This window comes from Tauraco erythrolophus, chromosome 10, assembly GCF_009769465.1.
Source record: "Tauraco erythrolophus isolate bTauEry1 chromosome 10, bTauEry1.pri, whole genome shotgun sequence".
Taxonomy (NCBI): Eukaryota; Metazoa; Chordata; class Aves; order Musophagiformes; family Musophagidae; genus Tauraco; species Tauraco erythrolophus.
In genome coordinates this window covers 14,591,480-14,617,110 of record NC_141474.1, presented here as the reverse complement: position 1 = coordinate 14,617,110, position 25,631 = coordinate 14,591,480, and the positions used below count along the sequence as shown (strand labels likewise).

General features: G+C 37.7%; 1 protein-coding gene across 8 annotated transcripts in view; it reads left to right on the top strand.

Annotated features, from left to right (window-relative positions):
* AGL (amylo-alpha-1,6-glucosidase and 4-alpha-glucanotransferase) overlaps positions 1-5,339 on the top strand; it is a 35,554-nt gene extending 30,215 nt beyond the window's left edge. For all 8 annotated transcript variants that reach the window (XM_086617682.1, XM_086617681.1, XM_086617680.1 and 5 more), the window contains 5 exons: positions 440-651; positions 1,226-1,323; positions 1,868-1,955; positions 2,043-2,176; positions 3,544-5,339. In XM_086617682.1, the coding sequence (XP_086473808.1) occupies positions 440-651; positions 1,226-1,323; positions 1,868-1,955; positions 2,043-2,176; positions 3,544-3,661 (650 nt within the window). In that variant the 3' untranslated portion in view covers positions 3,662-5,339. The remainder of the gene's footprint in view (positions 1-439; positions 652-1,225; positions 1,324-1,867; positions 1,956-2,042; positions 2,177-3,543) is intronic.
* Positions 5,340-25,631: the final 20,292 nt, after the last annotated feature.

Below are 25,631 nucleotides of genomic sequence, written 5' to 3'. Positions count from 1 at the left end.
TTGTCAATATTTCAAATATTTTGTTCCGTGTTTTAAATGTGGATTACAAAGGAATTTTGGAGCCTAAATACAGTTTCTCAAAACGGATAAAAGGGATAGGATTATAATGTATTATGGTGATATGCATTGCTCATTACAAGAATGCTAAGTAAAATGACACAAGACACTTCTTCAACACAGAAAACCACTTTTTGTGGATATCTACATAAATATACTTGGATGTCCCTTATGTTTTAGAGAGATATTGCTCTGGTTACAAAGGTTTTTTTTTTCACGTCTAGATAAAAACTTTTTGTGATGCTACTATGGCCTTTATTGTGTTAGGAGTACCTTTTGTGAAACTGCAATAGCAAAACATTAAAACTAGACATAAGCACACTTCTGGTGTTACCACTGTGGCTGTTTTCAGAAAACAAAACCCGTATGTAACATCTTGCAGGAAAGGAGGAGACTATCACGTATGATGAGTGGAACAGAAAAATTCAAGGACACTTTGAAAGGCTGTTCTTTGTCTCTGAGAACCCAGCAGATCCAAATGAGAAACATCCAAATCTTGTTCACAAACGTGGGATTTATAAGGACAGCTATGGAGCTTCAAGTCCGTGGTGTGATTACCAACTCAGGCCAAATTTTACAATAGCAATGGTTGTGGTAAGTGATGGGGCTTGGGAGGAAGCATTTGCATTTAAAATTTTCATTTATTTAACTAAGCTTGTCATCTGCATGGCATTATATCAGGAACATTCATTGCTTAGAATAACTTCTTGAAAGCTTTTGTTTTCCATGCTTTTAAGATTGGTCCATCTTGGAGTATCTCCGAAAAATACATCCTTGACCAGAGTTACCTAAATGAAACTGCTGTCCAGTGTATAGCTAGGATAAATTTGCAGTGTTCACTGTATTCAGAATGTTCTTTAAAGTTTAGGTAGGTCTGGGAGGCTGCTTTTCCCATCAAATTAAATAAAAAATCATGGGTTGTTTCTCTTTACGGGATTTGTAAAAAAAGCTTCAGTAATAATACTTGACAAGTGTATTTAAAATAAAATAAAAATTTAAAAAAAGCAATGGATAGCTTGTGTCTTCTCGCTTGTTCTGACTTGTAGGTTGCAGAAGTTGATTCAGTAATACAAAACTTGGGTTTTTTGTGGTCTTCTATGTTTGTATTCACAGTCTTATGTGTGTACATGCACGGAGTTTACTCATTAAATCTTTATTATTTTATTAGGCGCCTGAGTTGTTCACACCTGAGAGAGCTTGGAAAGCTCTGCAGATAGCAGAGGAAAAACTGCTTGGTCCATTAGGCATGAAAACCTTAGACCCAGAGTAAGTGCAGCAGAGATAACAATGAGTGTTAATTACAAAATACGACAGTGGGAATTATTTGACACGTGGGCATGGTATTTCTTTTGTTAAGGTCCTCATATATACCTGTGAAATAAGGCTGCAGTAAATTCTTCTAGAGCAGTTATTTTGCTGTTTTAATTGTCCATGCAATTGATTTTTTTTATGTAGGCAATCACCAGGTGTTTTTAGATGCCACACAGTAAGCAAGTCAAATTTGGTATCAAAAGATGTTGAATTTGCATCTTGATACATACTTATTTATGATACAGTGCACAGCACTACAGTTTGAGTAAAAGCATAAGGGCAAAATTATGAGTTCAAGTCATTCTAAGACTTTAACCATTTTCTTACTAGTTTAAACTGTATTTGGAATTCCGTTGTCATGTAAAATACAGAACCTATTGTAACTTAACCATCATTAAATGTAAATGCTATGACAAATTTTTGGTTCGTTTGTTTTCTGGTTTTATGTATCATTTTTGCTAAGGCTTTATTTGCATAATATTCTTTTCTTTTCTTGTAGTGATATGGTTTACTGTGGAGTATACGATAATGCTCTTGACAATGACAACTATAATGTAGCCAGAGGTTTTAATTATCACCAAGGACCTGTAAGTGCCAGTTTCTTCAATTTTAGAAATGCTGTCACGTTTTCAAACTGACAGCTACATAATAATGTCTCTTCGTTCTTTGCTTAGGAATGGCTGTGGCCAATTGGATATTTTCTTCGTGCCAAATTGTACTTCTCGAAGTTGATTGGTCCAGAGATATATGCAAAAACTGTAGTTATGATTAAGAATGTTCTTTCTCACCACTATGTTCACCTTGAAAGGTAAGACACCAACTAACACAGATTGAAAATATTCACTCAATCTAGTGATATCCACTATCCAATTGACAGATCTCAAGTCAGGTTTCGAGTACAGCTGAGATCTAGTGTTTTTTATAGAGCGCAGAATTACTGAGATTTACTCATGTGAAGACTGGGTGAAATAAACCTCATGTAAAAATTAGGATCTAATTTCACACAAAAAGTGAATTTCAGAAAAAAATGTTGGTGAGTTGTTTTTTTAAAAAAATTAAAATATTTCAAAACAATCTGCAAAAAAAAATAGTCCAAGGGCTAGTACTGAGAGATTAAAATTGTGGCAGATGAGCTGATGCAAAATACTGTTAGGATTTTTTGTTATAAATGAGGAAATTAGTATGACAGTGTTTCAGAATCTTAATAAGCTTGATATTCTAAGAAGGCAGAGGAACTTGCTTATGGCCCTTAAATGTTTCTTTGCATTTGGAGTTCTCCCTTGTAAAAACCAAACCACCAAACCCACACTATTTTTCTCTTTTGTCTGTTATATTTTTAATTCTTAAAGGCTTGAGACAAATGAAAACAAACAAAAAGATCTTTATCTCTTCCACATAATCTATTCTGCGATACTTCAAATATGCGTTTATTTGTAACCATAAGAGTAACTCGATAGGACTGGTCGCGACACAAGGGTTTGTCTGACCACAAAAGGAAGAAAAGGGATTTGTTAAGCAGCTTTTTGCCTTACTTAGTGTCTTGTCCCAGTGTCGTCTTTGGTAGTATTACTAAATAACTTGAAGTTTGGTAACGTTCTTTGTTTCTTCTGTCTTGCTACTTGAGTGGTGTACTTTTACTCTGTATTGTTATTTCATTTGTGTACAGAATTATTGATGTAGCAACAGGCTTAACTTAGAAGTATTTCTTAAGTATGTTAGCTTGTGAGGTTTTTTTTTTATTCCTATGGAGGAAAAATAAGGCTTATGTAGTCATGCTGTATTCCAGCCATTACCACTTTTTAGCATTGTAATCCAGTTTCAAGTGTAGTTAGAATACCGTTCTGTTATCTCAAAGATCATTCATAGTCTTCCAACTACAAAACTGCCCGAATGAGACACAGGAGCAACATGCCAGTAGTGTAAGTTCAGATACAATTAGTAGCAGAGTCTACTTTGAAGGAGAAGCACCCCCACAATTCCCAGCTGCAGGAAAAAACATATTGAGTTAGAGCTCAGTTATTAAAGAACATAATATGCCTGTGGGACAACAGACCTTTAGTCATGGTTTTCAGTTTCCTACTGAGATAATCTTCTAAAATGTTTTAAAATGAAATGTTCTTTTAATTTCAATGTATAATCTAACAACAGTACTTGTTTGTTTTTTTCTTTTATCAGATCATCCTGGAAGGGGCTTCCAGAACTGACCAATGAGAATGGACAGTATTGCCCTTTTAGCTGTGAAACTCAGGCCTGGTCGATTGGTGTTATCCTTGAAATCCTTTATGACTTGTAAAATTTTGTTTTGACTGAATTGATGAAACTTCTGTGGTCTTATTGGGCATAAATGAACACTTGGCGCTTATTGCAAGGGAAACATCCTGTTCTGCGCAATCACTTAAGCTGTGTCCTGACTTTCAAAGATGCTGAATGCCAGCAGCTCCTACACCCTTTAACTGTGTGGGGCTTGGGTTGTTTTTTGAAAATCAGGCCATGACAATGAAACAAAACTGCAGTGCACACTTGATGCAGAAACTTGTAGTAAGGAGCAGTTTTAAGAATATGCACAAACTTTAATATTAAGTAGCTTTTGGTTTTTTAGACTTTTCAAATCAAAATCTTAATGTAACAAAATGAGGTGGCTCTTTCCTGAGCTAAAACCAAGTAGCACAGTTCTTACGGTTTTTTTCTTTGTCTCTCTCTTAAAGAGTAAATTAATGTTTTGCAAATGCATGCTTAAAGGGGAGTAGACTAACCTATAGCTTTGAGTTTGGTATGCTTTATGCTGTAGCACTGTACATTAATGAAGGCACGATATGTTGTCCCTCTGTTGAACTGTGTGATAGGGATTTTTTTTGTATGTATTCAGATGAACTCTTCAGTAAGCAACCACAGAAATAAAGTTTACCAATACTGTAATAAATCAACCTTTGAAGTTATATATAAAATTTTCAAAAACTTCAAGCTACTTTGAGAGTTAACTCAAGGAATAATGAGATCATATCCTATGCTAATCCATTTTTAAATTTATTTCAATACTGTGTGCAATGCAGCAAACCTATTTCTTCATTTAAATCTGTTTTCACCATGAAGAATTCGTAAGAAACGTGCACGCGCATACAATGCACAGACTGTATGTTGGATATGGAAGACAAAGATACTGAAGTCAATGTGCTTGGCTGCTTAATTAAATTCATTTATTGAAGAGGTATGATCACCTCAGCCCTTTATTCTTGGGAAAATTCTAGCTCTATTGAAGCAGATAGAAACACTTAACATCGGTGGGAAGAGATAGTAGCCTACCACCAGAGAAGAGGAGGTTTCTAGGCCTGTTGAAATTACACCAATAAGAATAAGCATGCTACCTCTATGTGTTGTTCTTTGGGAACAGCATCCAGTGAACATGATGTGAAACACATGTTCTTTCATATTTGGATGCCTACATGCACTTAGTGAGTTCAGTTCAGTGGTCTCAAAGTGAAGGATGGTTCACAGAAGTGCAGCTGGCAGTTCTCAACTCTATTCATGCGATTTTTCCATCTTGGTGCATTAAACAGACAGAGCGAGGCTGACAACAGTTCCCATATCACAGCAGGGGGAAGCAAAACTGATATTGCATTTCTTAATGTTAGACAACATATGCTGAGAAAAATATACACAAGATGTAATTATAATGCACTAAATGTAGGTCATGATTTTATTATATCTGTATTCTAAAGTTTCTGTACCCTGTCTAAAGTTCAGTGCAAGTGTGCTGTCTTGTTCAGGGCATTGTGTTAAAGATAGATACATTTAAAGGCAAGTTAATAGGCTGAAGATAGATGAATTGTAAGAAGTGACTATATTCACACTGTTTATTTGAAAGGTTAATAAGTATTTGAACTCATTTGCTGAAGTGTTCAGTACTTAGAAGTTATGATTAGGGAAGGTCTGTATTCTACTCAACTTCTGAGCTGCTGCAGTACATGGGTTGAGAAATCGCAGCACAATGCATGAGAGATGTCATTTGATTGAAAACGTTAACTGAAATGTCAGCCACATTTTTTTTAATGTGCAAGAGGCATACAAAGTATTTTTCATAATGTACTGAACTTTCCAAAATTCTTGATAATGATATTGAAGTTTATATCCTACTGTATCAATAGCTTTTTACTGTTTTCCTAGATAAAAATACCTTGAAATAATAACTGAGAAATAATTAATAGCTGCTGTGATTTAGAAAGCAGGAACAATGTGGCAGAATAAATTGTTCTTACCTGATGAAAACATTTTAAATTTGGAAATGCAGCTTAAGAGCTATGACTGTTGGAAAATACTTCCACAAGGTGTCAAATTATATACACTGGCAATAACAAAAAAAAGGTGAGAAATTATTCATCAAAACCTTCTTATGTTATTACAGATGACTTTTCACTGTTTTGCAAACTGCACTGCTGATGAAGACTGCATATTTGTCACTGCTAGGGTTTTTTTTTCTAATTTAATAGTAAAATTTTAAAGATAAATCACCACTGTGTACTCAAAAATACATATGTAATGGAACTTCTAAACACGCCCATTTATAATGTTGCTTCTGCACTGATTAGTTGAGCATCGTTTTAGTGCCAGATAAGTGTTTTAAATAGGAAAAAACTGTCGTATTGGTTGACTTTGCTGTTAAGTAGCAACAAAAGTAAGATTTGAGGTTATAACTCTTAGGGAGGGGGGCTGGTACTAGTTTATTGGTTTTATTTTTTTTGTTTATTTTTACCACAAAGCTACTCAATGCTTTGTCTACCCAGACAGTTTAAAAATGAAGAGGGGGGAAGAAAAGCGATGTTAAATCTAACACTTACATGAGCTGGTATTCATCTAGATAAACTCTATACCTAAGTCATTATCCCTTAAAATCAGCTGGCTTCTGTTTACTGATCCTGAACTGTATTTTCGTTCATTAGTATCACATATATTGTACACTCAAAGTTCTAGTAATGCAAATTTATCATCAATAAAATATGTTGTAGAAATAAACTAATATATTTTAGAAATAAACTGAAGAACTTAGTAAGAACCAGGAATCCATTGTGTTCCAGTTGATGTTTCTTGATCTGTATGGTATTGAGACATCTTTCTTCTTCCTCCCAATGGAAATAATTTTGACTGTTACCAATGTTAGTACAGTTAATAGCTCTCGATTGAGTCAAAGATCGTTAACTTGAGAATTCAAGTAAAATTATGTATCATTCTCGCACTGCATGTTGTAATGTAAAATGGAAAGATGAGTTTTACGTGTGTCTGTCTAGCACACCAACAACTGATTTTAGAAAATGTCATTATTCATTCATTTCTGAAATGCACAAAATAAAATTCTTTTATTCAGAGTTAACCTTTGCAAGTGGTTGTTTGGAAAGACGCCGAACATTTGACATGATGCTGCTTGTTTGTTTGTTGGCAGTTTTACACACGAGAGAGGTAATGAACTCCTTAGGCCAAATATTAATAGCAACAAGTGCTAACAACAATAATCAACTAATTTGTGGCAATGTCAGCTGTCTCAGCTGCGTTTGACTGGGATTGGGCTGGAAGAGCTCTGCATGTCCTTTCTGCTATAAATGATCTAATGTTAAGCAATGGTATTACAAATTCTCTGAGAGCACGCTTCTAAGGTACACTGATGAACAGTTGTCCAAGCGATACACAGTTATTAGTCAACTTTCTGTGCAAAACGTCTCTAATGAGAGAGAAGGGTTTTCACTTTCCAGCTCTGCTTTGTGAAATCAAAGTCCCACAGCACAGGTGCCTGTGATAGGTAGGATGTGTTTTGCAACTACTCCATTTCAGTGGATGTTTCTAATCCTCTATTTGAGCATTTCCTTTAGGAAAGTAGTTGTGCAATGTACAATCTGTTGTACAATGTTTTAAATTAAATACCCTGTTGAAAAGTTGTTAAAGAAATGTAGAAATCATGGGTTGCTGAGTTGCCGAGGAGGTGAGGAACTGGTGGCCTCAGGGCTGCCAACTTGGAGACCTGGTAGCACTTAAGCAGCTCAATCGAGGAACTGGATGGATGAAGCTTTAGTGGTGACCAGGCAGGGTTCTGCTGGAAGCTCCCTTTGAGATTGCAGATAGCAATTTTGGAAACACCTTTCGTCAGGAAGTCCGAGAGCGGCCCGTGTTGCCGTGTTATTGCAGGTCACCGTAGAGAGAAAGCTCCTCTCGTCAGCTGAGAGAGGGCTGCCCCTTTCCAGGTGGCCGCTGGCTGCGGCAGGGGCCACGCGGGTCGCCCGGGGGCCGCGGCCTTCGGCTGGGCGGCGCCCCGCGCCTCGTTGAGTCGGTGCGGTCCTGAGCGCCCGCCCGGCGGCGGGAAAGGTGAGGGAACGGGCCCGCCGACAGGGGCGGAGCGCGGGTCCGCGTTCCTGCGGGGGGGGGGCGCAGGCTGCCTGGGGGACCGAGCGCTCCTTCTGAGGCGGGACGGGCGGGGAATGGCGCCGTCTGTGTGCTGGGAGCCCCCGCGCCGACTCGGGAAGGTGAGGCGCGCCTGTGCCCGCGCTCCTCGCCTGCCGGATCCAAGTCAGCTCGCTGGCTGCCTTGTCCCTCGGCGGGGCAGCGGGCGGAACGCTGCGCCACACGGCGGCTGTGCGCCTCGGCGGCGGCGTGCAGGGCAGCGCAAGCGGGTGACGATCAGGTTGGTAGAGATACGATTAATCCGGAGCGAACGTCCCTTTGCAGGTACAGGCCGCGCACCCTCTCATCCAGCCGCAGCGCAGCGCCTCGATTCAGGAGCAACGGCTGGGAAAACACAACCTGCCGGAGCGTGAGGAGCCGAGTCAGGTGGAGAGGTCGCTCATAAAACTGCGTGAGGAGTTGTTCGACACCAGCGGTGGGTGGAGCGCCGACCGGGTAAGGAGCGTTTCGGTACAGGTGAGCTCCCCGCCTGTCAGGAAAACAGGTGAAACTTGCCCTGATTGACAGAAAACTTTCTTTTTTTCTTTTTTTTTTTTTTTTTTTTTTTAATTGTGCCTGTAAACAGGAAGAAGGAAAATGGATTTGCCTATGAGTATTTGTCATCTTGTGCAAACTTTGGAGCTAATACACTTGTCGTTTCAATGTAGCAGCATGAGGGAGAGCTCAGCTCTGGGAGTTTCTCACAATCTGTGAGACTTACCCGTGCGTTTGGTGTTTCACAGAGGGTGCTTGCTAAATTAAAGCAGAGGCTTCCTAGTTCTGAGTTTTGCATAAAAGTGCAGCTGTCCAATTAGCGCAACGACCATTTAAAATGGGGAAAGGGAATGTTGATTTCAGAGCCTGAGCAGCATGTGCAATCCTGAACAAGGTGCATCTTCTGTTACTTGTTTTAGTAATCAGTGTTTCTCACAGGGTCAAATTCCAAAGCAGTATTAGCATGCAACCTTGCCAGCAGTTGTGATGGTAGGAAAATGAAGCTGAGAGAGAGCAAGACAGAAAGAAAACTGTTCCTCTTGATTAGTCAGGGCGCTATTAGCCATCTGTGCTGTTGCTGTCTCTTAAGTTTATGTAGGCACTTGCACTGTCCTGTTGCCTGTGATGTGTTTGTCTCATTGCGTAATGCCTCCTTGAATCCTTTTCTTTCAGAAATCTTTATTTCTTTGTGATGTGTCTGTGCTGTCTACAACCTTTCATTCACAGGTCACTGTTCACCCTGTATAATAATTTCAGAGTACTATACAGATGAAGTTTGGTATCATTGACTATATTTGATAAATAGTAAAATTGTTTGCCTCAGTGCATGGAAACGTACGTAATTTGTGAGACGCCGGAGCACTTCCCTTCTCTGGGTCCATGTGTGCTACAGCAATATCTCAGTACAACTTCAGACGGAGACACTGTTCTCCCTGTAGTACCTTTTTGCAATGAGAATGAAAGCTGGCCGTGGAAGAAGAGAATTGTGCTGCAGCCTGGCAAGGGTCTTGCGTTGGATGACCCAGGCTCCAAGTACTCATAGAGGCAAGTTCCTCAAATTTTCTAACAAACACAGAATTTTATATTTCTAAGTCTGGCTTTGGCAAGTAAACTGGAGCCTAATCTTGTGTAGTGATGAGAAATGCAAGATAATGTTTTCTAATCATTTCTAAAGGAAGAAAGATATTTGCAGTCAGTTTAAGACTCACAGACTTCTAACTACAGTTATTTTAAAGCATGGTGCTCTAATGTGGGGTTAAATTATAATAGCATAAGTATTTTATTTTTTAAAAGTATTTTAAAGGATCACAATTACATATAAAAATGCAGGAAAGCTGGAAGATTCTTGCAAGTGACATCTCAAGGGAAAGGTTTCTACAAAATGAACGATCTGTTCTTTTGTAAGGTACGTTCAGGAGCTGTTTTTTAAATTTCTTTCTAATTGTTCTTATAGCTGTTGCCTATAAGGGTCCTACATACAGCCTAGACCTGGAGGGTGGTATCTGCTCTAATAATATGCGGTGAAATATTGGTTCCAAATGCAAAAGTAAGGCTCACAGCTGCTGCGTAACACCCTGGAATAGCAAAATAATAAGGTAATATTGTCTTAGCAAGAGCAGTCATTGCAGGGCATTAGTAGGTTAACTGTTGTTGAGATGTTTTGTAGTATTATGCCTAAGAAGAGTTTGGAGTAGAATTTTGAAATAAGTTGGTATATAAATTTTGTGGATGTGAGTGATTGTTTTAAACATCATGGATAACATGTTAGAAAGGATCTTACTTGAATGTATGGTAGCCTAGAGACTAGCACTGGGAACTGACTGGAGGTAAACATCTCAGTAGAAAGCTGGGGATGATAGATCGGGTAAGAATAATGCGATTTTTTATCACAGCTGAAAAATTAACATTTCCGGCGTCATAGCAGAGGGTGGCGCCAGTTGGCCACCTTCCCGTGTTCGGGCCCCTGCTAAGATTAGGCTGGGCCATTCACTTCTCCTGTTCTTTCTGAGAAAGTGTGTTTCTGTATGGCCACACTCACTTGTCTGTGTTTTACTGGCTGAAGTCTCCGTTCCCACAGGTCAAAATCATAACAATTTTTTTAGATGTTTAGAAAATGTTTAGGTAATATATTCCCATGTAGGGGAAGAGGAAAGGAGTATACCTTTGACAGTTTGATGTTTTAAAGTTATAATTGAAGCTAATGAGTAGATTTCAGTATTAAAAAGTTCAGGAATTGGTTTATCTGTTTTATTGTAAAGTTGAAAAAATCGATTTCCTAAAGAATGGGAAATACTGGGATATGAAACCAGGTGTATGTTAAGCATGTATTTATTATTTATGTTGTAGTTCATCTAATGATTCTGTAATTGTTCACATTTGTATCTGTCTCTTTATGTGTTTTCTTTACAAATAAACTTAATGTGAAAACTGAAAATAATTCTACCTGGGCAATCTTTCACTATAAATGTGGTTATTTTAACTTCGGTATTTTGTTACATGGATTTTTTTAATGGCATTCAACTTGCACACAGCGTTTTTCTAGGACAATCAGTTGCAAACGGTGAGGCTAAAATAATAGTTTGGGACTCAGGAAAACTGTGTAGTGCTTAGATTTAGTTGCCAGAGTTTGCTTCAAATGCCTTTGTTCTCACAGAGTATGAAAGATTCATAGGCCTGAGATTTATGTTGAGATACTGTTAGTTAAAGATAATTGTCAGGCTGTACTCTAGGAATGAAAGCTGGTAATGGAGAAGTAGATAAGAAAACCAGCAGTAGGAAGGAATCTAGGTGGACTTAGGCACTGAGACATGGTAAGAAAAAAAGAGTGAAAGGAGTGATATGAAATGGTAGATGGTTTTAAAAGGCTCAGAACAACTTTATATGAAATGCAATAGCAAAAGAAAAAAATCCAGATTAATCTGTTCTACAGCTTTAAGTTCTAGCTGTCGGCTTTACGTGTTTTTAACGGACTCCATTTTCTAGCGGTTATTGCAGTTGCTGAAGCTGGGTGGGAGAACCATATTTTCCAGATAATTTTGTAATTTGCAAAGCCTGTCATCAGACCTACTGTGACAGTTATTAAAGAGCTGGTTTTGTTTTCTTGTAATGGCTGTCTGGCTGGTACAGCTCCGGGTCTCTCCCCAGGCCTCTGGGGCCATAACAATGCTTTTGGTACAGTTAGGTTGCTCCAGAGCTTTTCCCAAAGCCTCCAGGCACCATTCAGTTAAATTGAAGCACCAGATTCTGTTATCAGCGGGATCAGAGTAAATACAGGGTAATGTAGTTTCCATGCCTTGAGTAATTGCAGGTTTACTTTTGCATAATTTTGGCTTTAGACAGTTTATACACCTTTATAAACAGCAGTTAAAAACAGAAATCAGAAGTATTAATGCTATAACTATTATTTGTTCCATTATAGGGAAGCCTACACTGTCATTGGATACATTGTCATGAAGGTTCTTTAAAATAGTTTTTTTTCCTTTCCTTGAAATAAATATGAAGTCAGTACCTTTGTGGAAATCTAACAGAACAGACTTCTAAATTCTGCTGTATTTCCAAAAAGCTGATAGATTTTTGTACTTTGGATTTATCGAATTGGAGAATACGTTATCTGCAAGAATATTAAAAGCAAATAAAAGCTAGTTGTTTATATGTGTTAGTAGGAGTGGACAGATGTTCATCTGATTATTTCTCTCATGGTTTCAAAGCTGACCTTTGCACAAAAATTCCTTAAAAACATGAAAAGTTTGGAAATTTTGTACTTGTGTTATTGGAAAGTTTTGTTCTGTCTGTGCTGGAAGATTGACTAGAGAAGTTTGAAAGTTATGATATTCAAAAAGTAAACATTTATTAGTTTAGTAGCTGAGATAAGCCTTCAGTTGGGTAATTAAACCTTTCTTCCAAATTTCAGCATATACTTTTTAAGTGATGAAGTAATCGTTCTAAACTGAACTGATCTTGCTTCCCATCCTTCTCCCTGATTTCATTTAACACAAAAGGCCCTGTTTAGTTGCAGGGGGCGAGTGTTTCCATGTCTGCTGCCAGAGTTCAAATTCTAAAGCATTTAACTATTTGTTGAGAGGGAGCTGCAGCATTGCTGTTTGCAAGGGAATCACTTGGAAGGCGGAATCTCGGTTTCAGTCCATGCTTAAGGCTGATTGTCTGAAGAACACCTACTGCTTGGTGGTTAGCGAATCCTTCAGGAAAGTCAGAGATGTGGTGATGGTTAAGAGTAGGATATGAGAGAAAGGGAGAAGGACTTCTATGAGGACACCAAAGAGGGACGAGGAGGATGTTTTCTTAGCTGTGGAGTGCTTCAAAGGGAGGAGGCAGGAAAGAGAGTTCTGGTGTCTTGTGTGACTGCATGCTGTAGTACAACAAAAATGATGGACAGTGGGAAGCTGCAGTTTAAAATTAGTCTGGGTCTATTGGATGGTCTGTATGACCCTGTATTTCAGTGGAGGGCAGAAGGAGAAAACTGTTCGGAATTGTCAATATTCTTTAAGACAGTGTCTGAAGCACAGCACAGCAAGAATTCAGGAATACCCCCAACATTCTTTTTTTCTTCAAAATTTTTTTTGAATAAATAAGAATGTTTTCTAGGTTGTACCATTTGCTTTGATTTTTCATGGTCCTTTTCAGGGGAAAAAAACGATCAAATGTGATTTAATGGCCTACTGTTCAACAGTATGATAACAAAGGTTTATTATGTCATAGAAGTTTTGAAGAAGAACAGGCATTTTATTTTAAGCATTATTTGTGGTTTTTAACTGGACAGTAATATCTTAGCTCACAATATTCATGTTGTATAAGAGAAAAACAATTTAACACAGTGTCAGTTAGACTAACAAGAGTTTTGTCTGTAATTGTTTTCATGCTACAAAGCCTTTCATCAGAAAGATTTTGGGAAGTAAATTAGCTTTTAATATTTAACTCTTCAACTGTATCTATTTCAGATTCTGTAATCCTGTGTAATTTCACTGAAATTATTAAACTGAGGTTACTTAAACTATCTGTGTTAATGTTGCATCAAAATAATATATTTTATCACATTTTTTAAAATAGATTAATTCTGAGATGAGGCAGCTGAATGCAAAAAATGGGGACTTGGGTTACAGTTTATGAGAAACCTTTGGAAAGAAACTTTTTTCAACAATTCAGAAATTTACTTTTTTTTTTTTTAATATGGATAGAAGTTAATTTTGGGGTGTTTTTCTAGTTATACTGTAAGCAAATTAAAAAATACTGTTTTGTTCAACAGGAAGCACACCTTTCAACCTGGAATAAAATAATTCTTTCGTGAGACTCTAGAAATAAAGTCAGTAAAATGAAGAACAAGAAGAGTGTTCTCAAATTTTCATGGAGTGTCCATTAATGTATGGGCTGGGCTGAGGCCGTACAACAAAGGTAATCTGCAGTTTATTACCATGATGTTAATAAATGTAAGAATTGAAAAGTCCCTTTGTTGGACACAGCTGTCCATGGACTATGTTTCCAGACCCTGGAAGACAGAAGAGGAGGAGATGATGGTGGTTGAAATGTAGTTTGATTTGGAAATACTGCCAACTGCCAGGTGAGATTTGTACTCCTGCGTACATTACGTCCTATTTTTCCGTCTCCACAACTGCATAGTATGTCCTAGAAGGCATCAGAGTCATAGGGCTGCAGTGATATAATACTGAAATGGAGTAGTAGTCCGACTAGGCATTCTGGACCACAGAAGGGAAGAGAAGCTCGAGGAATTAATTGTAACCATGGATACATTTTCAAACTTATTTCAATTGTCATCTGGTTTTCACTTTCGAAAAATAGTTAATTTTAAATATTGAAATCTCAAGGGAAAAATATTAAAAATTTAAAATTTAAAAAAAAGGAGAGGGGGAAAAAAAAAAAAAGGCCACCTAAGAAAAAGCCCTCCCGTAGAGGCTGAAAAAACATTTTCTACCTGACCATAGTAAAAATCCTGCATTATTTTTTGTCAGCTCTATTTCTAGCTCTAGCCAGTTCACTGTGGTGTCTTGAGGACGCTCAATTTCTCCATCCTTCACTTCATCGTTCTTCAGTATTGCTAAAATACTACTGTGAATTTCACCCAGAAATCATCAACATCACTGGAAAAGTAAGTACTACATCAGACTCTTAAGGTTTTATGCACTTGAACTTCACATTTTAAAGTCTTTTGATGTCATATACAAAAGTAACTCTTAATAGTAATTACTATAATAGTAACTTTTGTCTCATAAAGTTAATTCTCAGCGTTCTCTGTTTGCTATTATTATATACTCAGTGTACTGCTAATAAATATACTCTTTCAACATGTATATATGTTTGATGTATATGTGTTTTCAAACATGGGGGAAAGCAGTAGAAGGCAAGGATACTACATCATCTTTAGCGTTTTTTAGTATTAATGCTTTGTTAAGTATTGTATTACATTAAAATTTTGGCATGAAACTCAGACGTGAGGATGCTTTGAAATGCTAAACAGTTGTGACAGTAATTAGTGCATAACACTCATACTAGTCTGTTTCCAATGCTAAGAATTTAAGGATTGCTCTGAATTAATTGAAGAGACATTTGCGTATTAGGTAGGAGTCTCTGTAGCCTGAACTTCCTTTCTTGGAAAATTGTGATTGTTTACCCTGAGAACTTTTGGTAGCTTCAGGACATGTGGAAGTGGATGACAGGTAATGCTAGCTGGTTAACACACTTCTTTTTGGAAGTTTTGATTTTGGTTTCCAGCTCTGTAATTTTTACTGCCCTTCCCAGTTAATCAGTAATCATTTTCTGCTGAAAACAAGAATGCTGCTAGCCGAACTCCTACTTAGCTGAACAGGTATCTTTTAAGCAAAGAACCATCAATTTTGCTGGTGCTGTTAGATGTGAACTATAAATATTGCTGCTTCCATTGCTGGTGGTATTATTAACAGAAGCAGCCCTCTTCTTGTTCACATATGGATGAGAGTTGACTAGTAGTGGGTAATATTCTTATAGATTGTCAAATTCAACAGAACACAGACATTTAAAAACAGGAAGTCAAGAATTAATTTCCTGTCCATGCAGTGTTATTTCTGCCTGCTCAGATCACTCCCACAGTGTACCTGTAAACACTAACATTTGTCTGAGCTCTGCACTCATCAGGAGCTACTTGTATCTGTCCTATCATCAGGACTGCCATGAGAAGTGGTAAGACCTTAGATTCACCCTCCATATGTGCTTGATATATAATCCTACTGTATGTGTGCCAGGGATTATGCAGCAGTTTACACTATGCCCAATCTCACGATGCTTTGAAATAGGCTTGAAGGTCCACTTGTGTATGTGCCTTCAGATGGTACTACCTATAGTTAAATACTTAGTTTATAGTAAGTAAATACTTACCTCCTATAGTTTACAGTTCCTTTACTCTCCCATCTGTCACATCATATCATGTTTAGCCATCAGAAAACCTCACAGCCTGTGCTCGTCTCTGACCTAATTGTACACAGCTTTCTGAGCTCTGTTTCAAGCATGGTGTCCAAATTAAGTTCTGAAACGTGTCACAAAGGTTTCAAAAATAGGGGTTTATGTAACAAAACAGCTCAAATATCTGTTGAATGCCTTTGGAGATGTTATTCGCCCTGCCACATTCTGCAGAAAATTACATGGCATGTGAGGAACTGATACACAAAAGTTGTATGCTCACAATGGAATCTGATATTTTTGGGCCTTTGGAGTGCTGTGTTTAGCATTAATGTAAGTCTACAGGTTGTAGTAAAAGCAGGAATTTGTGCAATATGAAAAGCTAACACAGAACATGCTTTTTAAATTTAAAAAAAGTACTACTTTGTTAGCTTAAGAACTGGATATGGGCCAACAGTGGTAAAGACAACTGAGAAAACATGGATTTGACATAGGATTTTTTTACGGTGATTGAAACATAGGTGTTAAATTAGGTAGAGAACTAAGAGCACTTGTGGTTGGTGTTGGAGATTGCACAAGGTTGCTGAACTGCAACCAAAAGACTGAGATTTGTGTTTGGGGTCGGGAGGGTTGGTTTGTTGTTTGTTGGGGTTTTTTTTACCAAACTAGGAAGAATGCTAATATGTGTGAAATTCTTGCTGTTCTCCCATCTTGTTCAGAAGAACTGAATATTCTTAAAATAACTTAGCAGCTTATGACTGTGCAGCACTACTTTCTCTTCCTTCTTGAATATCCAGAATATCCATTCTGAAACTCTACCTTTTATCCACAACTGTTTGGAGATAAAACATTATTTTGAAAAAATTGAGTCCTGAAATAGTAGCATTATGCTCATACATGACAGTATTTATTAATTTATTTATTTACATGTGTATATATTTATATATGCTGATACCATTACGCGGATGTAGCATAACTTCTCCATGGACTGGAAAGCAAAAAACAGCTGTAGCATGAAATTATCATTTGGGTGTGTAGCATTTAACTGTAAGCCTGTCAGAAAACAAAAAAAAAACTGTCTTGTGTTAGCAAGATAGCATTGAGCAATGTTTCTGGGCATGCTAGAGTTCAGTGGTCGGTTGGAACATGAAGTATTAGATCAGAAGTGTAATGGAGCTCAATTTCCCTTTTTATCCAAATTATCTTGTATTTTATGAGTATACAGGGCTTTCCTACTCCATATGGAGGGCTTTTAAATCTCCTATCGTGAGGTTAACGCCTAGTGCTTCTTTGCCTTCCCAGTAGAAAAGCTCTGTGGCTCTGACTGTTCCCTCTATTAGAGTCACCTTCTCCTCCCTGTCCTCTGGCTAAATGGAGGAGTGGATTACTAGCAGAGGAATGTAACTTCCAATTTGCCACATAGGTGGTAATTGCTGCATTCCAAAGAGGTTACCACAGCAAAGCCCTCAGAGATACACGTACCTCAAGTAGAAAAAAAGCACAGCTTCACTTCCACAGCTTGTTAAAGTTCTAAATCATGTTTAATGTGACACTTAGTACACTTTAACTTAGCTATTTCGACTCTAAGAAAAACCCAAATAAATAGGTAGCTGTTTCCTCGAGTGGCCAGCCTCTCACACTAGTTTTACCTATCAGTCCTAATATAAAGTTAATTACTATGATCTCAGCTGTTTCCTTTTCCTCACCTTCCTATTACCATTACATAACTATAATTATTATTGATTATGTCTAATTAGAATTCATAGTGCTTCAAAGACCTAATACTTGATCTCTGCCTCCAAAAGGTGATAGTCTTATATTTAGACTTAACATCAGAAGTAATAGCAAGAGACAGGTGGAGAATTAGATGGAAGGACAAGAGTGACCACTTCAAAAACACTCAGTCTTTGCTTCAGTTAACTAGCTAGGTATTCATAATTAAATTCTGAGTTCAAAGCATTTTCATGACTGGTGTGTGGAAGGGAATACTACTACTGTGAAGTGGTTTATTTATTTATTTCAGAAAAATGTGGTATCTTGAGGGCAGCAGTATTTATCCAATGCGTAGACCACGTCTTGTAAAGTGAATGGCTTGCGTACACACCAGGGACTCCTTTCTTCCATTTCAGGGAGAGGTACCCTATGAGTCATGCTTTCCTGTAAACAGTCTGTGTTTACATGCCTGTCCCTCACCTATTTGGAACTCTTTGTTGCTCTGCTGTCTTCAGTTCATTTTTACATTTTCTTCTATGCTCGGGGTCTCTGTGTGCCCCTTATACCCAGTGTTACATGACAATGAAACATAGGAATTTAATTTCTTTGTATATTCCATTTCCACTGTCCTCCAAAACAGATTGTCTTCCTCAAAATAATAGTTGTCAGTATTCTCATGTTGGGAATCTAGGAAATCCTTTCATCTAGAAATTCACATGTCATTGTTGATATGTCACTCATTTTGCCATACCTTGAATACATGGGAAACCAAAGTACCTGACAGTCTAGTACTTGAGAAAATAAAGATTCCATAGTCTAGTAAAAATTATATCATCTCTGGCTCAGTCTATAGGATGGAGAACTTTGAATGTTCCAGGCCTGGTTTGTTAATCAAGCCTCATGACTTTTTTGTTTTGCCAGAAGGACATGAAGGTTTATTAACTGACTTTGCAAGGCCAGGAAGTTGGTATAAGCCACAGGTCACACAGGAAGACCATTATTCTGACTGATGGAGGTGTCATTGATGTTGTAGGAAAGTGATTAAGTGTTGTGGTTCAACCTCAACCAGCAACTAAGCACCATCCAGCCGCTCGCTTGTTCCCCTTCCCCCAGTGGGATGGGGGAGAGAATCAGAAGAGTAAAAGTGAGAAAACTCCTGGGTTGAGATAAAGACAATTTAATAGGTAAAGCAAAAGCCATGGGCATAAGCAAAGCAAAACAAGGAATCCATTCACCACTTCCCATCAGCAGGCAGGTGTTCAGCCATCTCCAGGAAAGCAGGGCTCTGTCACACATCAGGGTTTCTTGGTAAGACAAAACACTGTCTCTCCAAACGTCCCCCTGTTCCTTCTTCCCCTGGCTTTATATGCTGAGCATGTCATCCAATGTGGAATATCCCTTTGGTCAGTTGGGGTCAGCTGTCCCAGCTGTGTCCCCTTCCAGCTTCTCGTGCACCCGAGCCTACTGGCTGGTGGGGTGGGGTGAGAAGAAGAAAAGGCCTTGATTGTGTAAGGACTGCTCAGCAGTAACAAAAACATCTCTGCATTAGCAACACTGTTTCCAGCATAACCCCAAAACACAGCCCCATACTAGCTGCTGTGAACAAAGTTAGCTCTATCCCAGACAAGATCAGCACAAAGAGTGACGGGGAAAAAAAAAAGAAGTCAAAAAGGAAAGGTTGAGGCCTCAGTAGAAATGTTCTGTCTTCAGCCTCTAGGCCCTTTGCCTGATGTTATGCTATCTGTAATTAGCAGTCTTTGCAAATCAGGCTCTATAGCTATTTGCGTTACCAAAGCATATATGATATATTAGCCAAATTTTATCTGTTAGTGCACTTCTGTTTATTGCCATGCAATGAGAATGCCAAACAGAAACCAGATGCTTTTGTTTTGAGGATGAATGTGTTTATGTTCTGGGAATGATGTTGGTAGGCATTAACAGGCTCTATACCAGTCAAACAGTTGCAGACTAGTGAGTATAGATGTGCCCGAGAACGTTGCTATACTAAATATACTGCACTTCTATTTCAGATGTGATTCCAGGCATGCTTAGTATTTTGAAACAAAGTGGAAGTCATTGTCCCAGCTCTGGGGAACTCACTTTATATAAAAAGTAAGTTGTTTTTTTCCTTATAGTAGAGAGATTTCAAATTCACCATGAAAAAATGTTAAGAATGCTGAACAGAAGTTGTTACCTGAGTATTCCTTATAGTGTTAGCTGCTGAAGGAATGGAACTTCACCTGCTTCTGCCTTTGAAAGTGAAAACTCAGTGCAACCCTGGTGACATAACATTATGAGAGCACATCCTACGGTGACCTCTCACTGCTGTGCAGAGTGAAAGGAAGGGCTTGGGAAACAGTCAGGGATACATTTGAAACTCTTCTAGACTCTGATTGACTGACAAGTCCTGAGTGCCAAGACACGCATCCCAATCCTGGAACATCTGGAGGAGATCTTTGAATATTAAACAGTAAAGATCAGCTGATTCTACTCAGAAAGGCCATAGTTAAACAGTTTCTTTGTGGGCTTATCTCGTGCCTTCCAAGTCCCTATCAGGATATTAGTATATTTGTATTAAGGCAAAATCTAGAAGCCCCGAGAAGATGTTCTTGTGTTGAGTACGATGACATAAGCAGTCATAACCCTTGCTCCAGTAAGCTTACTACCTCTGATCACAAACATCATTTTTTCATTTATTTAATAGGCGTCTTTTTAATTTTACAAATTTAAAGAATCTCAAAGGTTGAAAATGTTAATTCATTATCCAGTGAAATTAAAACCCCTTTACATTAGTCAGTCTAATAGGAATTTAGCCAATAGATACATGTAGCATCTCCATGTTACTCACTTACTGTAGCTCATCAATAGCCTTCTGCAAAGAAACATGAGAAAAATCTTTCACTTTTTGTCCGAGTCACCAAAGTCAAGGTATTTTAGATCAATGAATGAAGTAACTTCCAGATTCCAAAATATTTGAAAAGTCATTTACACTTCCACAAAATGTGAAAATAGATTACCACTAAAGATTTATTTAACTTACACTTAGAAGATTCCTTCTCGATATGGTATGACACCTATCTCTTAACAAAAGAAGGAGTGAACAGTTAGTGAGAGAAGCTGGCTCAGCATAAATATGGGCCTTGTGGATCAGGCAGAATGGGGCACAGTATAGTTATTGCCAAGGCTAGATGCACTGGAAGGAGAGCTGTGAAGAACCTTGAAAAAAGAGGAATAAGATTTTGCTAAGATAAAGAATACAGGTGCTTCAGGAGTGATGTGAAAGTGTACTCCTGGTCTGAACTATAGCATTAATATAGGTGCAGCCAGGCTTTGCTTAGAATCAGGAGGACTGCCTGAGTCTGAGATCCAGCTGTCCTAATCGATTGTCTCTTCTAGATTACTGTTCCCATTCTCAGTTTCCATCTTGGATCATTAAAATCTTCTCATTATTTTTTTTTTCAGAAGTATTACTTGAGAGTGACACATTTGTTGGGTTTGTTGGACAAATTTTTCAAAATGTTTTTGCTCAGTCTTTGGTATTAAGAGTTTTTAATCTACAGGCCCATTTACAAAACATTTTCTTCATTGAATCCAAGGCAGGCAGACTAGGTCGTAAGTGGAGATTTTTGTCAATTTTTGGGTAAGTTCTTCAGCTTCTTCAGGACTTCTCAGTACAGGAGAGAAAAGGAGTATCTCTTTAGGGGATCGCATTCACATTCTTTCTACTGTAATTATCAATAGCTCTTTACTAAATTCTTATTTAATTAAGCTCGAGTTAAGCTACTGTTGCTTTTAGGAGTAGGTAAACCTTTACAAATCTCCTTTATTTATGAGGCTAAAGATTCACCCAGCAAGTGGCGATTGTTTATTTTAAAACAACGAAGTTAGCATAGCTAATTTATCAAAAGTAACCAAGTAACAATGATAGCATTGTTCCCAAAATCTCTAATGTATGAGCAGACCTTTTCTAGATGCTGTCTTTCTTGGACTACTCTGTTGTAATTATTATGTTTCTATATTTTTTTCTAAAAAGCCATTGTTATTGTAGTGGGAATGGAATGCTGCTGTGAGAAAGAAGGTCATAATAAAAACATTTTCTTTGGTTATTCTTTCCTCTGTGGTTCCACTTGCTGCACTTGTATGACAAGATCTGCACTGTCATACAGATGATCACTTAAATGGTCATCTTTTAAAAATGTTAAGTTGGATCCTGTAATCTTATACATAGTTCTGAGCATCAAACATTCTAGAAGTAATCCAATAGTAATTACTGTAAATAAAAAAAGTCTCTATGTTTACTTTATGTTTGACTTGTGAAAGCTTGGCAAAGATACAGATAGAAATTGTATTTCCTGACCGACGATTTTATACGTTGGTTTCAAAAATATATCAAATTACTGTTAGTACATGTTTGCTTCTATAATAATGTTCCTTTGAGTAGTCTAGAAATAGCACACAAGCTGAGGATATAAGGAAATTATTAGCTGTCAGCAATAGTAAATCTTAGCTATGCTAAGATGTACTCTTGCCTAAAAGGTGAAAGTCACTCACATTCAAGAAATAGTTTTAGTTTCAAGTCATTGAGAAATCTTCATCTAAATAAATTAGTTGAGCCACCCAGCAAGTTTTTTCTTCTGCTGCTTCAAAAAAGATGAATAAATGAAGATGAAATAAGAGATGAGATAGTTATTTTCAGTTATAAATCTAACCTGAATGCATCAGGTTTCTCATAATATGTCAATACAGAATAAGGATACCATGTGCAGTGCCACTGATCAGCACCACCTGCCTCTACCTGTGTCATTTGTGTTCTTCCTCATAATTCCCTTAAAGTACATTTCCTGTCATTGTACAACTGTCAAGTGCTTTGGGATGAATCTACTTTTGGAACTGCAAAAAAGGTTTGGGTAGAAAGTTGAAAATGGAGTTATGGTGCAATGCCACCCAATCAAGCCTGTGGAAATAGTTATCACAGGAATGATTTCAGTGTAGCAAGCTATCTGCAGAAATTATAATAGGCATTGCTCAAGCCTGTCACACCTAACTTCATGTTTCCCAGGCCATATAAATAAATAGTCGTCTTTGCATGTATGAGTGTATCCACACCTCCGTTGTCCCATTATTTCTGAGCAAAGAAGGGTCTTTCATCTAGATTAGCCAATAGATTGAAGGAGACACCCTCCTATTTTCATAATGCTAGGTATCATTTTGATATGCTTGTGAGTGGAGAGGATAATTACCATTGTTGGTACTATCGGTGACATTGCTGTTACTGGTTCCCAAGCTTCATTTTTAGGAACCTGGTTTTATGCTGTACTGGAAAAAAGCAGCTACCTAAAACTTCAGCTCAGTTAATGATACATTTTCTCTCACATTCAATTCAACCTTTTATTATTTTTTAGAAATCGTTTTGTTAGGAAAATATATTCGAAGAATAGCTGTAGATTCCATATTTACAAATTTGCTTCTAATCTTTCCAATATACTGAATGTGCTTTACAGAGAGTTTGAGTTTTAGTCTTGTTAATGAAAATTACGTTAGGCCCTCATAGAGTATATGCTGTGCTTTTAACTTCCTTTTTTCATTAGCACTCCAGTTTTGTAGGACCCACTGGCTTTCTGCATGTCAAGCAAACAATTTCTTGAAAGGTTTCATTTTTTCTCATTCTAAGCTCTGAAATAATATCAGTAGGTCATAGGTCACTAAGTAGGAAGTAACTCAGGTTACTAATATGTGTTACCAACTCCTCAGCAGGCCAATTCAAGACTAATGCTGTTATCTAGAACTTTGGAATGCAGCAAATAATTTGCTTTATTGACCGTTGATGAGCTTGGAAAAAGCTTATGGTCTAGAAATATCATTGGTTCAGTGTGAGCTTCTGGAGCAGAGAGCCAGAAAAGAGTAGATATCCTTAGGGTGCTGCAAGATCTGTTCCTAAAATTAATTGTGGGGTAAGTCTAATGAAACTGTTCAAAACAGGATATGGTGAAACACAGAGCGCTCCCTCACAAATCCCTCCCTCCTGTCTCTGTGTTCTCTCTCAAGATAAATAGCTGTGGCTGGCTGGAATCAGAGTGCCAATAATGCTACGCTTTCCATTTTAGTTTCTTGATTGCTGTGGTTGTTAAATACTGGAGACTGAGACTTTTGTAGATGTGATTTTCATCCATCTCTCATCTTTTTGCCCTTTTTCTGATTTCGGAGGCTGTCCCAGTTGTCATCCGCCATTCGTGTTTGCTTAGATAGAAATTCAGGGTTGTACTGGACCAGAATTTCTTTAGAACTGTGACAATTAAACCTGCTCCCATATCGTGATAATAAACTCACGGCTGCACCCTGTTCCAGACTTTTCACTGTAGAGAAAAATGTCTAGCTTGGCAATACTGCAGCCTGCGTAGAGTACCTAGGTCTTGTGTTATGCAAAAGTTCAAAAAGCTTTATTTCACAAGATTTCTCATATACAGGAGGAGGGACAAAAAGACTCTGTTTAAAATAAGAACCTACCTAGAAGTTTGTGTCTTGAAGACATTCGAACATACGCTTCCTGTTTTAGCAGTAAGTGGAAAATAGTGCTCTAACTTACTATTATTAGCATTTCTTAAATATATTAGCAGTTCTAAGAAGTTGTTTCTTAATGGCATGAAAGGTGTCTCTCAACCACTTACAAGCAGTCCAGTTTGTCATATCCACAGGCAGCATTGCAGATCAGTAACTGTATCATGGCTAACAACCTAAGCCAAAGCCAAAGGAATGATTACGTTTTGGTCCAATCTTACTGTGGTGTGAGGGAGTTCTACAGCAGGAGAGTCTGCCCTTTAGTTAGAAAATCAAAAGCACTGAGTTTAGATCCAGGATTGCAAACTCAACCATACAAAGCTATGATGAGGTTTGAAAAATAATAATCACTGTTCTCAGTATTTAAAATACAGATGATGTTTTCAAAATTTTTTTTTTGCATAACTAGAGTGAAAAAAGGAAGCTGATATTCTTATATGATCACTTTTCTTCTGGCCCTAAATAAATTAATTATTGAATCACGAGAACTGACAATATCATGCTGCTGAAATAATTCTTTTTTCTTTTTTTTTGGCAAAAGCCTCCCAGTTGAATGCCTCCATATGAATTTGCCCAGATTTTCTGTGAATTTTTTTTCTGCTTTCCATTTCCTTTGCGTGAAGCTGCCACAGCATATTGAGGAACGTGTCTATCCTAACTAGCTTGTCTTTCTGTAGTGAGGGAATGAGATTCAAGGTTATCATTAACCAAGAGGCTAGAAAATGTTGTGATGTCTCAGCAGCATCATAATAAATTAAGAGACACCCCAGTTCCCTAGGGCTCCAGTTCATCACCACGCAGGTCAGTGTCAGCCCTTGAACTTTGGGTTGCACCCTTCCAACAAAGTGGCCCTCTACAATTAAGAGACACTTAAGCACTTTGAAAGTATGAATTATAAATGTATAAAACTTTAGGTACCTTGCAGCTAACCACATAAACATTACCATTTGAGGTTTATTATATATATGAATCATAAAGAAAGTTAATTTTTCTACTCTAAACTTAATAACACCATATATTACAAATATAAATTATAATGAATGTTAATATTTATGCTCTGAAATTACAAACTTCCTAGTTACCTGTTAAACATTTAATATAGATACAGGAAAAAGGAGCAAATTTCTTTCAGAGGGTAGCTAAGCCATTGATCATTTTGTTGGTTATCTTTGACTTACTCTTGTATCTGTCTGTATGGGGCGTTTATATGGGGAGAGAATAGAAAGCCTGTGACTTTCAAAGACCTCTCATTGCCCTTACCAAAAGCTGAATGGAAAAGTGCTGCATTTGAAGGTAGTGGTTAGTTTTCTTCTCAGTCCTTTAGAGCTACTTTAGGGTTACTCAGACCTGAAGCTTTGGAAACATTAAACTGGAAATTCCATGCTATTTATAATTCTTACTTCAGGACTTATTTCAGTGGAGGACTTGCTTCTCTGGCTCCCTTTCTCCCGTTTTACTTTTCTCATTTCAACCATTATATGCTCCTGCCTTCTTACCAAGGCACAAGAGTTTGTACAATCTAAGAGCTCTGCAGTCTTGGAACAGCAGTTTCTTTAGCTGCGTGCTATGCTATGTCCTTTATAATTTCACACAGTTCAAATTAGATGGAAAGAGAATCCACTGGGGAGTTTGAGAATGAGCTGGGCATGATATACAATATTATATCCTTTTTTTCCACC